The sequence below is a fragment of the Aythya marila genome, assembly GCF_965140915.1.
Source record: "Aythya marila genome assembly, chromosome: 1".
NCBI classification, from domain to species: Eukaryota; Metazoa; Chordata; class Aves; order Anseriformes; family Anatidae; genus Aythya; species Aythya marila.
Genome location: NC_139042.1, coordinates 159,992,717 through 160,007,291, shown reverse-complemented (window position 1 = coordinate 160,007,291; position 14,575 = coordinate 159,992,717). Strand labels below are relative to the sequence as shown.

At 39.8% G+C, this 14,575-nt stretch overlaps 1 protein-coding gene across 1 annotated transcript in view; it reads right to left on the bottom strand.

Annotated features, from left to right (window-relative positions):
- The window catches only part of PLXNC1 (plexin C1), a 69,115-nt gene that overhangs the window by 16,227 nt on the left and 38,313 nt on the right, over positions 1-14,575 (bottom strand). Inside the window, exons 15-21 of the mRNA XM_082779526.1 lie at positions 13,612-13,711; positions 12,386-12,487; positions 11,894-11,997; positions 8,777-8,818; positions 8,184-8,308; positions 7,420-7,618; positions 5,905-6,051 (exon numbers count right to left, since the gene is read on the bottom strand). Of these exons, the coding sequence (XP_082635652.1) occupies positions 5,905-6,051; positions 7,420-7,618; positions 8,184-8,308; positions 8,777-8,818; positions 11,894-11,997; positions 12,386-12,487; positions 13,612-13,711 (819 nt within the window). The remainder of the gene's footprint in view (positions 1-5,904; positions 6,052-7,419; positions 7,619-8,183; positions 8,309-8,776; positions 8,819-11,893; positions 11,998-12,385; positions 12,488-13,611; positions 13,712-14,575) is intronic.

Below are 14,575 nucleotides of genomic sequence, written 5' to 3'. Positions count from 1 at the left end.
TGATGAAAATGAGCTGACCAAAAGGACAGACAGAATGGAGGAGAATGAGATGTGGGAGTGGTGGCTGCAGAAGGAGAAGCAGACTGGATGCCCTGCCTCAGGTTAGGATTTCATGCAGAAAATTAGTAAAAAATGTATTGGTATAGGAACAAGGGAGTCATGCTTGGTTAGGCCCACAGACCAACTGAACAGACAACAGTCCTGTCCTTGACTTTGACTGCCCTGAGGTCATGGCCTTGTAGGATAAAAATGTGGACAGGGACTAATGGGAAGCTCTCCTCTACATCTGAATCAGTCTTTGTCAACTGATCTTTCTGCTCACTCTGTAACTGATGTTGATTTGCCTTTACATCCTTTGAAACATCCCTTCCTTTAGTCAATCCTTTCATCCTAACCTTGTTCCTACATTGCAATATTCACGTTCCTGCTTCTCCTTTTTTTTTTTTTTTTTTTTTTTTTTTCTTTTTGGACTGTCAAGAGAAACTGTTCTTTACTCTTCTGAATCTCCTTTTCAGCACATGCTCTCACATAGATCGCACGTAGAAGTGCAGCCTCTTCACTTATTAGCATGCGAGAGTCCTCCCAGCACCACTCAACTCACTGCAGAGTGACTGGACTGCAAAAAGAGAAATGTAGTCCTTTAGGTAGGTGGAATATAAGTCATTTACAGGCTCCTTAATCTAAAGTATCCATAATGTGAGGACAATGATACTTTATGACTCAGAGAAGTGGTCACATGGGAAGAAATATTTGAACACATATAAAAAGTCTCTAAACCAGGAGAGCCAGGCGGTTTTGCTGATACGATTTCCTGCAGAAGTTAATCTTAAGAAATGAAGCAATTGATGAGGAGCTAAGAAAGCCAGTTATTATTATGTCTTCTCTCTGTAGCTGAAGTTTTCATAAATCAGATTCAACCTGTCTGACAGCACAATCCCTGGCTTTAGAAACCGTTAATCAGAAACTGACAGTCACAATCACTGCATTTAGACACAAAGTGCAGAACAGGAAAAAGAATCAGAAATGACCGTACAATTATGAAAGCCTTTTATGATCAGCTGTGAAGGTCAGAAAACACTAAGAGAAATAGCAGGGGGATACATGGAAGTCATGAGGAAACCTTGTAAGGCCCTTTCCTAAGCTTGCTAACTTTGTAAAGGAAACCAACCAAACAACCAAAAAAAGCCAGTTAGCTTAAGGAAAGACTCAGGAAGAAATTATAGGACATCTGGTGCAACATGGCAATATCTAGAGTTGAGATTTTGCGCACTAGAAATTAGTGGTTAGCAAGACAAAGTCACAGTGCTCTTCAGCAAAGACTCAACGCAGTTTGCAAGAATTGTTAAGGGCTATTTCAGGAGAACAAAGCAAGCATCTGGAACTACTTGTATGGGAGCTAGTTTGGAACCTAACTAAAACACAGGGGGGAAAAAACAAACAAACAAACAAAACCCAACATTTTTCACTCATGCTGTGACAGTAATAATGACATTTGAAGACAATGTTTACAGATGATTTTTCAGATTTGCAGCTTTCCTGAAAATGAATCTCAAACAAGGAATTTTTCAGTAAAGCTCTTAATAAACATAGCAAATAACAAATCAGATGTGGTTTAATAAGGGAATGCATTATACCTTTTTTATTAGATGTAAAGAAAATTCATCTCAGAAATTCAAGGGCTCTTATTCATTACCCTGTTCTCTGTTCAGCTTTGCATCTGAACAGCATACATTTCCATTTATCAGACAGTCTAACAGAACATGAAAACCTTTTGATCAGTGAAAGAGATTTGTGTAAAGGAGACAGCACCATCATGTACAGACAATATTGCCTTAAACCTACGTTCTTGTATCCCAGACCATGAAATACAGCAAACAAGAATAATCAGATTGATTGTATGATCCTTCCACAGCAGCCAAAAGGTTATAGAAAAGCCAAGAAATTGGCACAGAAAATGTTACGGGAGTTAAATTTGGGCTAGATGGGCACTGTACTACAGTACGGTATTCGATCCGTATCTAACTCGGAAGGCTCTTCTGTAGACAACAGCTGCACTGCTGACTTCCTAGCAAGGGCTGCTGTGTCCCTTCCTGTGATGAAAATCCCCGTGTGTCACATGCCTTTAATAGTTTCCTTATCTCTCACACGTATGACCAATAATACCACATCCATGGTGTCTCAGTAGGAAATTGGGTTCCCTCTCTCTGCTTTGCTCCCTGACATCCCTCCCACTCTTTTAACACCCTTCTTTTAACTAGTGAAGCAGTTCAACACTTTAAACAACCTTTTACCACACAGCTTCGCTTCACTTTCGATAAAAGACTCGTCTGAATGGGTGAATTAGATTGTTTCTTCCCACCCAAAAATGCAAACTTATTTCAGCACATAGAATTCAACAGCCCAAATCCCTTTTTAAAATTAAGTAGTGACCATTCAAGAGAAGATTGTAGCTCTTAAATGCCCAAGCATGAAGTCTACCATATGAACAGGTCCTCCCCTGATTTCCCACAGGAGAGATTCCACCAAGAATTTCTCCTAGACTGGGTCCACACTGTGTAGCTTTTCTATTTAAAAAAAAACAAACAAACAACACTTCAGTCAAATGTTAACACTCAGCTGGACAGTGTTTTTTCATTAGTCATTGAGCAAATTGTCTACCGAGAGGTGCAGCCACTTGTTTGCCTGTGAGAGAGCAGACTTGCCTCCTCAGCCTCTGAAAGGCTCTGTGACACATCCAGGTCTCTTTAAAGGCAGTTTTATTTCTCAATACTCAAATATAAGCACAGCATGAAACCACACAGCTCCCCAGCTCACACTGGACCAACGCTTTTAAAAGCATCCTTCTTTCAATTCCTCTGCTTGAGTATTGACTTCAGAAGCTCAGCCCTATTCAATATCTGACCCTTTCCAGCAGAGAGTGGTAACAGTAGGGGGTTGGCTGATCCCAAGGTCTGTGGCCTTTTTAAAAGAGGCACACAGCCCAGCCAAGGAACAGCTCTAATGTAATTCAAAACTAATGCACTTCTTTTTTTTTTTTTTTTTCTTTTTTTCTTTTTTTTTTTTTCCTTGTTACAAATGGCCTGAATTTTAGAAAAACTCTCCTGTCCTTCTTTATGCACACCCAGCACTTCTTCCTTCTCCTGCCCAAGGGCCTAAGTGATGTGTTTAGGAGAAGACTCCCCCTGATTTTCAGGAGCCTGGCTGTATCCTGCTTTTATTGGTTTGGAATGGAAGTCTCACTCCTGAAAAGATTTGCATCTCCCGTGCCCACACCCTTGTTTGTGCCCTGCCACTGATTTCAGAGTTCAACCCTGTACTAGATGCCTCCCTGCATCTTCAAGTGTCTACATACCTTAAAACTCTGGACACTGTCTGTCTGCAGACATGCTGCAGTAACTTCCTAACACCCACTTTTGGGTTGCTTTGTATGCCGTGCTCTGGACAAGCATGCTTTAGCATACCACTATGGTGGGACCTTTGAAAAGCACTAAATAAACCCCTTACAAAAGACTGCAAGACTTGGAATACTATGGCAGTGACCAAATGTGCAAACACAGCTCAGAACTTATTTGATGCAGAAAACAACAACAACAAAAAATGCAATCTTTTAGGCAGAGATTAGCTTTCAAAGAAAGGCGAAAAAGATGCTCGGTTCCCTGTCTGTACACTCACAGCTCCTGTATGTCACTGCAGTGCATGTGAAATGGTGTTAGTGACAGAAGAAAAGCTGACTTCTTCTGCATCTTGCTAAGTGCTATTCTTGAAGAGAAAACGTGCACAGTTGGCCTGCTTTCCCAGCCCAGAAAGCCTCTCTGTTCCACCTAAATCTCTTCCACAGTACAGCTTTAATTTCTGGCATAAATCTTATACAAAACACCAAACAAAACTTTCTCCTTGTCCATCCAGAGCTAGAGTCCTTCTGCTCCATCCCCATAATTCTACTGCAGGATCCTCTCCCCTCTTCTGACAGCTTTAAAGGGAATATTCAGCCACTTCTCACTTGAGTCCAATACACTGCTGAACCTCAGGATAGCAAGCTGCCTTATTAATCTTGTAACACTATCATTTATTAAAGCAGTACCATTAAAAAGCAAGAATAAGTGATAAAAGTAATAAAATAAGAAATAATGAGAAGTACAAGGGCAGCAACCAACATTTGAGAAAAGCTATCTACTCTCACTTCCTCATCCATCTGCAGACAGCCTTCCCCACAGATACTGAGTCCTTCAGACCACTTCTCGTCTCTTCTCTTCACTGCTGGCTGCCTGCAAGACCCTATCAACAACTGCTTGCATAGAAGTAGTACTGGGAAAAGTATTTAAGGCAATGTTCTGTAGGTTCACAGTCAGCTATCCCCCGAGTCATCTCTCAATGTGGATTTGTGCTATAAATAAGAAAAGACAATCAATTCCACAGGACCAGATATTCCTGCATAGTCTACTAGTAACAGGCATATTGAGCTTGCCTGAAAAGTATTTATCTGCATAACTACTGGGTTTTGTATCCTATGGCTACGTATAGTAATGGATTTAAACTTACCCTCGATCCCAAATGCAGTGCACAAACAAGGAAAACACAGATATGGTATTATGCATTTAACTAATTTTCAGTCCAATGTCCTTTCCAAATGCACACAGCGGTAACTTGGCTTGAAGTATCTTCAAATGATGCTTCCAACAGCAGTTTTGTAAATGGCTCTAAGAATTTGAGTATAAATTTGGTAGTTCAAGAACTTTGGTCTATTTGACTATAAATTTGGTAGTTCAAGAATTGTCAGCTGAAAATGACAACTCAGAAATGTGCCACAGAAAAGCAATCATTTTGGTGAGCTTCCTACATGACCCAACTTTTGCCCCTGCCAGTCCAATGGGTGCTGACCAGCCACAATTTCCAGGGTCATGTAACCTACTCCAATACAAGGCATCTTAGGACCTCCAGGTTCTTGCTGCAATCATGGAAAACAGGCAGACCTGGAAACTCCAGCCCTACCTGAGGCTCAAGATCTGGGCTGTGGAAAGGCCTAATTTCTCCTCCAGAGCCACTGGCACCTGCACTGTCCTTTTCATGGCAGCCTTTGCCTGGCCGTTTTTGCTCCCAAGCTCTGAATTCCCCTGTCAGACACACTTCCCATACTCCTAAGTATGTCTGGTAACTCCAATAAGAAGTGAGGAGCTGAGAAGCAAGGAAGCTGAGGAAATGACTGGAAATGTGGATTTTTAAGCTCTCAGCCTCAAAATCATTTAGAAATTCTGGAAAAAATGGACTCTGGTTACTCCTAGAAGTATTTCAGATCTTCTACTCAAAAAGTCACAGATTTTACATGCTTAAAAATGCAGTAATCTTTGCTGTCCCTTCTCCCCTCAGTTTCAGAATGACAGTCAGGGAAGTCCAGTATTCAAAGAATTCTCTTTGTAGCTGTAAAATAGGAAGCACTTTGCAGTTGTTTTGGGAAAGAAATCTATGGTAAAGTTCTGAAAGTTAGCTAAGTTTCCCAATTAGCTTGTTTTTAACCAAGCAGCTAATTAAAATGCACCACTCTGTAACCTTGCTAATTTGGAGCTAATAACATGGAAGCCCACAGCTGCCTGAAGATTAGCCACAACAAAACACAACAGAAAAATAAAACCTCTGCATTCCATTCCTTCATTCGCTGAAGAAGTGCAATTTAGTTAAAATTCTAAGCTTATGTTTACATTTTTGTAATACACTTTAAAATAAGAAGGAATTTTAATACCCGGACACTTCATTTAACCTAACTTTTGGCGATTAATGTTGTTCTTCTCTATCTGGAAACTTAACCATCACCTTAGTGTGGTTATGCCTTAACAGCCTTAATTTACCTTCCTAGAAAAAGAGAAAACCATTGCAGCTGTCTGGTTTTGTAATGCAAACTGCCAAACGTACCACTGTTTTGAATTCAGACACTTGCCACAGCAGCCAGTCTTCGTTAAGTGTGTACAGGGCTTTGCAAGTTATTGCATCCACAGGTCCTTTGTTTATCCTCTGATTGAGGGTTGTCACTAGCAAATAGAAAGGTTCACCGATTGTCTCCTAGGATATGAAACAAACACAAGGAACATGTTTATATTTGTAGTCACTAAAGGGGCATGAATAAATAGAAAAAAAATCAAGTGTAACAAATTGAGTTATTTCCTTTTAACTAAATTGTTATCTTGCAATTAAGAAAGAAAATCCCTGTGAGCAGACTTACCAAGTTATTTGTTTAACCTCCATCCTTTGACTTTGCTTTTCAGTGTGAAAGTCTCATGCAAATAGCAAGAGACAGCTGGAGTGTATGGCAATAGAGCTCACAGCCCCTTGCTGTGCACAAGTACACTACAGACAAGCTGCTCCTTCTCCACCTGGCAGATGCTCCCTAGTTCCACCAAAGAGCTGGTGGTGGGGAAAACGTGCATGTGTTCACATGCATATATCAACTATTTCTTCCTTTTCAGTCTTGTGAGAAAACAAGCTAACATCTAACTTCCTTTTAAACTGGTTTCTCCTCTTGTGACCCCTGAGAAAAGCCTTGGCAGCAAAGTGGTGGGACATACACTGGTATCAACAAAAGAGGGAATGATATTGGGGTTTTCCTGTCCAGCCTGAAGCCCAGGGCCCAGGTAAACACCCGAGCAAGGAAGGATAGATCTTCGCTTCCATGCAACATCAATCCCACAGCCCAAATAATCTCACTAGCCCAGCTCCATAAAGATGACTGGTGTGTCAAGAAAAAATCTTTCTGACAGCTCCTTGGCTTTCTCCTGGGGTTTCAGGAAACCAGTGCTGAACCCCAAATAATTCTGCTACTGTATCGATGGTACAGCAAGGATTGATATGACTGATACCAAGTGTGACACCATCACACCAGTGAGACAGGAAGCATAACCAAGCACTGAAACCAAGATTGAAGTGCTACCAAGTGGGCTAAAATAACAAGTTGAAAAATGAAAGAAAACGCTTATTTTGTTTCCACTTGAAGTCATTTAGCTCTTGAAATCTGCAATGCTGTTTGGGGGTTAACAAGTTGGAAGGAAGATGGTCTGCCTTAAACTTCCATTACATGGTAGCTTTTCAGCAGCTCACATAGAAAGGTACAAATTGCATTTTACAAGTGTACCAGTCTTTTACTATTATTGAAATACATCTCATAGAGATGCAATAATGGCTTACACAAGAAAAGGATATGCAAGAGTTGCAAAACTACCCAAATCTCAGCCAAATAAATGAAACAATCATCTCTTACAGACCTTCTCTTTTTCTACATCCCCTTGCTGATAGCTAGCTATGTCACCTAAACTAGAAGAGGGTACCTTAAATGTTAGACACAGCTTAGTACAGATCCCATTAATATTACTTAGGGAAGACATCAGTTAACAATACTCTTTGTATATCTTATGCAGTGAAAAAATGTACAGATACCCGGAGAAAACCAGAAAGGCAGACGGACATCCAGTTTGTCAGCAATTTTTCTACCACAGATTCAGTTCGTCTAAGCAGGAGTTTAGGCTGTACATTGCTTGATTGTTCCATCAAGTCCTTTGTCAACACTTCCAAAATATGGGTTAGATAAACTAGCTTAGTTTGTAGTGCAATAGTCAAGAAGGATGCAAACAAGCACCTGTTCAGAAAAGGAAAAAAAAAAAAAGAGACAATGCTGTATTATTTGGAGTTTCTCTTCCCAGTCATCTTCAATAAAAGAAACACACTTTAGCAGAGTTCATATCCTAAGTTTTCCTTTCTCGGGCACTGAATCTGTCCACTGATGTATAAAGAAATATAAAAAAATGCAAGTCCATCTGCTCTTGTGATTATTTTTTAAACACAAAATTTGTGTCTCTGCATTTAATTCTGCAGAATAACACCTGCTTCAGTGACAGTACATTTCTAAACTGTAAAACTGTTGACGTAACTGCAGGAAGTCTTTATAGTTTTGAAGTGAGTTTTCCTGCTCCGTTGCCTCTTTGTTTACATGCACAAACTTTCTGTTTTTTCTTTAATAGCTTGTTTAATGGCAATGTTTTTTTCTTCCTCAGTGTGTGCAGATGGAGAACATGGAAAAATGTTCTGGAGTAGTGCAAGCTTATTTTGCAAGAAGTGGAAGTTACATTTGGGTGCTACAATCTATGCTGATTTTTTTCTGCTAGCTCTTTGTCTTGAAGATGATAAGCATAATCATACTATACCTGTCTGTCACAGAGAAATTTTTCTGCTTTTCAAGGGTGTGAATGAGAGTAACAAGAAAGTTCTTGTTACAAATTAAAGCATGCAACATGTTGAAGCTTTCATCCTTGCGCGTTTGGTCTCTGCTCTGGAACAGTTAAAGAAAAGTAAGTACGCTGTAGTTTGGCTATGAGGGATTCTTAATGCTCAGAAAAATGGTAAGCAACACACAGGGCAAGATCCTGGCCTCATTTAAATACATGGGAATTTTGCATTTATTTCATGGGTCTCATGATTTTACTTAAACGCATTTGTGTTTGTGTACAACACACAGAGAGCACACTTTTCTAGTACACCCACAAAATCATGCCAACAGTTTGCCTGTTATCTGCCACAACTAGATTCTGTTTATTTTATTTCAGTAAGTCATAACATACACTAAGTAACAGAATCTTACACATCAAATTCCTTTTATACATAAATCCATGTAACCCTCCCCATGGGGACAAGGAATGTAATGAAAGTGCCATCTGATGTGTTATAGCACAACACTCAGATAAGGGATGCAATCACTCATGACAAAATATTCAAGGCATATCACACTCCATCGACTTACTTGTGGCATGTCTTCACTGAAGATGGACGCAAAGCCTCCTGACTAAAATACAAGACAGGTCATATGTATCATTCTGATGTATACCACAACTTTCTAGCACATGCACATTAAATACGCCAAGCCTGTTCCTGATGGCTTACAACTTGAAATAGAGCCTAGGATTTCCATTAAGTGTGGCTACAGTATAAAAACTCTACACAATGACTTCTGCCAGGTTCACTGGAAAATAAACGCCGAAAGATGGCCTGATATTAACTTCAGGACTACTGTGTGTTACTCTGGGCTGCCGAGCTGCACTAGCACAGCAGTGAACTAATGCCCTGCAGGAAGGGCTGTTTATTATCTTCATCTGCCAATGTGCTGGTGTGCAAGGGATCCTCCCGGCTGCACTGTTCTGGAAGGCAAATATACAGTTTCTGTAATGCAGTGACACTTGAGTTCATCTGCCTCCATTCATTGCAAAGCACTTTACGGATGTTCACAAATGAACTCTCCGGGAGGTCTCCACGCTGTCAGTCTCCACAGAGGCACAGGTGCCACCACACACCCAGCCCTAGCAAAAGCTGCCACAGCAAAAGGAAGCCCACAGTTCTCAAATACTTTGCAAATGCTTCTTGTCTGACTCTCACAGCCTGCAAGGCCCCCAGTGCACTTGCATGTTCCCAAAGCAGTATCCTTGAGCATCACATTTACACTAGTAACATTTACTATTGCTTGCTTTATCTGTGGTGCTGGCAGCCCCTGTTTTTTTAATCCTTCCCTTTCCTCATGCCTCCTGTTCTCTTCTTTTCTAACATCATATTCCTCTACTGGCTATATTCACATTTTTTCATAACTTTTCTTCAGCATCCCTACCAACACCTGCCAGTAAAACTCCCTCTCCCTAGTCATGTTGTGTCTCTCCCCCCCTTTTAAGCAGCTGGAACCACATAAAAGGTGAAAAATGGTTGCAAACAGGGAACAAGCATGGTACCATTAAACCAAACAGTGTGGAAAATGGAGGGAAAACAAAAGTAATAAACCAGATTTAACAAGTAAAGCAAAAATCAGGCTGAACATAAGGAATATTTTAAGAATAGCTGTAATATCTGTTTAACACCTATAAGCATTAAGCACGAAACACAAGCTATCGAGCCAGACTAAATACAGAAAACTGAAACAGCAGGAAGCTAGAAGCTCACAAAGAAGAAGGGGTTCCCCACTCCTAATCCTAGTTACCCGACTCCCTCCTTCAGCAACTACTCCTGTCCTGAGGCAGATGTCTCAGGCAAGTGGGGTGAATCACATCGAGCTGTCTGTCCTCACACTGACTACAGAAGATGCCCAGAAGAGCAGGTTAGCAAGGGAAGTGATGGTTTATCACTTTGACCTTTCTGACCGTTGGTTGACGGTTTATCACTTCAACCTTTCTAACCGTAGGTTGTAATCTACTGTCCCCGAACCTTTTCTGCTCATCTGCAGTATCTGCTTAATAGAGCACTTCTCTCCTGCCACATGCACATAGCACAAAGTATGTTTGGATGCTCCTGCAATATAAGTGATAACTACTTTGCAGGAAAAATTGATCCAGAAGACATTTAATAACTTGCCTGACACAGCATGTCTGTAGAGAGTTAACAGTGGCAAGTTTACATCCATGTTACAGGTGTTTCAAACTGAGACTAAGTCTTAATTGGAAACATCTCCAGGATGCGAGGTGGCATGAGACTCCCTAAGGCAAAAAAAGGATTTCATCCTTTTCTGACCTTACATAATGCAACAGAGTGACATACTTTGTGCCTTTTTTTTTCTTTCCATTTTATTTGCAAAGCATTTCCACCCAGACAGCTTCTACAGATTGTTACTGTTTTGACAGGGGATTATCAATAGGAAAAAGATACATTCCTAAAAATAAAAACACAATTTTATGCTAATATGCCTGGCAATAAAACAGAGTGAAATGAAGAAATGCAGAAAGCAGATTTTCTTGGTCCATTTTATTTGAACCTTGCAATGACTCCATAGAAAATAAACCCAGAGCATTAAAACAGGTGAAGGAGAGATACTGCCAACCTCCTGTGGTGTAAGAACTGGACTCAAGTATATGAAGATCACATATATGTACTTGTTGAATATGAATCTGATTTAGTATCTGCTGTTTGGCATGGTACAAGCAAGGGACCCAATTCTGCATCCGTCACATGGGTTTAACCTTATCACGATGAACCTTCCATTGGATTATGCACAGCAATAAAGTGAAGCAGTGTGCAGACAAGGCTGCAGGACTGGGCCACAGCAGTGGTAAGTGACATATGTTGACTAGTATAAACTATGTACCAGCTATAACTTAACACACCACTACACTAACCAAATGTTTCTGCTCATTGGTGTCAGTTACACAATAAAATGTTACCAGCTGAGACCAGAGCTTCTGCCAATTAGTAAATGCCAATAAGAGCTGGTTAACGTGGCATAATTTTGAAAGCTGTGGCAAGTGCACTTACTAGCTTGTCAAACTGCGACCAAAAAAGAGAAGAGAAAAAAACAAAACATTGAAGAAAAGGCCTCTCCTGTCCTTTTATCATGCTGTGGCACAAACTGCTTCAAAGAATAATGAAAATACCCATTTCTAAACTGGACAGCACTTAAGTACTTATGTAATTTTTAAGCATTTGATCTGTATTCCTTTGAATCAAGGTCCTACCACTTCTGTCAGCAGCACAAGTCTAATTAGAAAGTGTCATGATGTTAGCTAGCATATTAGCTTGCCTGACTGTTACTTTAATTAGCTATAGCATGGGAAGTGAATACATGAGAACAAAAAAGCAATGGATAAATTATAGCTTTGTTAGGATGGCCTGAAAGGCAAGCAACTTAGTGAGGCTGGGCAAAAAGAAACTGATGAGTACACAACCCTTGAAAATTCAACAGTGGTGCTTTAACTACAGCATTTAGGCTTGGTTAAATATAGAGATGTACAGCCTTAAGTGTTCTCTGGGAGCTCTTGATTTAAGAAAAGTTTCTTGTGAAAACAATGTACAATGACTGTGTAGTATTTACTTGAGTTATTTATCCTTATATTCCTAGCTTTTTTATTATTATGAAGGGCTGACAACTGAAAGACTTGTAAATATTTACCTCTGGAAAGAAAGTTCTAATAGCAAAGTGTTTGTAGTCAAGGAAGGGAACAGTTCCAAAACTGTCCACCACATCTAGTTCATCCATCTGCAGTTCAGCAAATCCTGAAAAAACAGCCCCCCTCCCCACCCAGAGGGTTAGTTTAGTTGACACAAAATCATCTCCACAATTATAACTTGGATCCAATAGATGTTCCTTAAGAGCAGTTTTCAGGCAAGAGGGGTTGTTTTTGCAAAGCAATTAAGAGCTGGAAAGTATCAATCCATTTTTATCTTCACTTTTGTTGAAGGAAATTATTACATGCAATCCTATTAGCTTAGGGCTATCTGCTACTGCAGTGCACACCAACATTAAAGAGAAACTCTGATACAACACAAAAATATTTTAATAGCTATAAAATTAAAATGTTTATATTATGTGCGCTTCTCCTTGAGCATTTCATTTCAGAAATAATACTGTGTACTTAAGCACTATAAAGCTCTTTAGACCTACCCTCGCGTATTTCTTTCCGAATCTCGTACTCCAGCAGTTCAAGTTGCTGACTCTGTTTACGGGTTAACTCTTTGGATTTGTATCTAGTAACTATGAATGCCACTAAAAAGGAAGGAAAAAAAAAAAGAGTAACGAAATTTCAGAACAGACAACTCCTTGACAGGACGTATTTTAATATTATTTTAAGAAACAGAAAGATTAATATACACTTGCGCTCTTCAGAAGGGCTAATTCTTCTACCGTCACCAGTGTGATAGTACCCATGAGCACTAGTTACCTGGATCCAAAACCATGTTTAATAAAAAACATTTATTGTAATGAGGTCATGTCAATCCAACTTTATTTGAGTGTACAGCATATTCTGATATATAAATGTACAACCCGCACAGTGAGTCAGAGACTCTAACAAGCATTTCTGCTATTAACAACCTACTTGAGGTAGCCCTGATTAAGCAGGAAAAGCAGTTTTGAACAGGAAAACCAATTCCTAACTGTTAACTTCCCTAAAGCTTATTTTGAGAAATAAAAGGCACTAGATAAGGTTGTTGTAAAGCTAATGCACTTTTAAAAAAGAAACCCAACCAAACAAAAGAAGAGTCAAACCCCAAACTTATTACATTAAACTGAAATTTATTGAACACATAACTGGGTCATGACATTTAGAAAAAGAGGAGTGACAAAAAGACAATGGGATAATTATGAAATTATGATACCTCCTCAGTTTCATAATGAACTATTAATTCACAAATGATCCAAATGAGACTGAGCAGAAACACCACAAACACTGCCTGTGGATAAACTGTTGGATCGAGAACATCTGCCCCAAGGTATGGGAGGGAAGCCCAGCTCTGACAGCTGGAAATGCCTAACTTGTGACACAAAAATGTAGGTCCTAAGGCTTGCCTCCCTACATGATGGTGAATAATCCCAGCAGAATGGCCAAAACTACTGTCTTATAACATGCTGTAGTAGAAGATGGACTTCACTACCAGACCAGAGTAAACTGTCCACTCTTATTGAGAACAGGCAAAAAACCACCTGACTATGACTGTCTTATACAAGACAGTTTGGTTTGTGTATATATCTTTGACAAATTTCAGTTTGTGGGTAAGTAAGTTTGGGGTTTGGCTCTTCTTCTCTCTTTGAAGTGTTTCTTTGTAGGTGTTTATGTGTTGTGATTATCTCCTGCAGCTAATCAAAAGCTGAAAACACATTATGGTACTTACCTATAATGACACCCACTACAATAGGCAGCAAAATAAGGACATATAAATATATATATGATGATGTTGGTTTGACTTCAAGCTCAAAATTTCCTAATTTGACCTGAAGAAAAACAATGCCTGTGTTAGTAGAGGACAGATGTTACATCAATACTTAAAATGTCATTTAATGAATATTTGAAGCATATTAAGTACCCTGTTTCTGCAGATACCTGGGAAGACGGTAGCAATTTGGAAAAAAATATGTGAACCAAAACAAACAACTTCTACCATATTTGTTGTTTGATCAGGATAACAGAGCAGTGCCTAAAGAAAAAATTGGAAGTCCTCATGAAACACCAAATTTTGCCACTGTTTATGCTGCAAACAAGAGCCCTCAACTGAACATAAGGAAGGGCAGAAGGAGGCCTCCAGCTGTCCAAGCGGCTCATGCACTTTAGAGTCACAGCTAAACGTTCTGGTATGTTACAGCGAGGGAGGCACATGTTGATAGCTAAAAGCATTTCCTTGCACTCACAGTGTTAATCTGCTGAGCAGAAAAGCAAGGTAAGGCTCAAGCTGATAATGAGGGAAGTAACATTTGTGATAGAGGCCCTGGCACAGAGTCCTCTTCCCCATTTCTTGGCAGATGTTTCAACCTCTTCAAGTAGGACTGCAGGGCGTTCCCGAAGGTCAGTTGCAGAACAAATACAACATACAAAGCATGTACAACATTCCCCAACAACCACTGGCCTTGTCAAAGGCAGGACAGACGTTAGTTTTTAGGAATACACAGAAGTCTGCCAGACATTGAACTAAAGCATTCACCACTGATAATTATGGCAGAAATTTTGCAAAGGAGAATCTCCAAGAGGACAGTGAAAACACGTAAATAAAGGGTAGCTAAGACTATAAACAGACTAGAAGTAAAAATACACTTGAATACAGAAAAAGAATACCACCAAGTGCTGGGGATAGAAATGAGCCT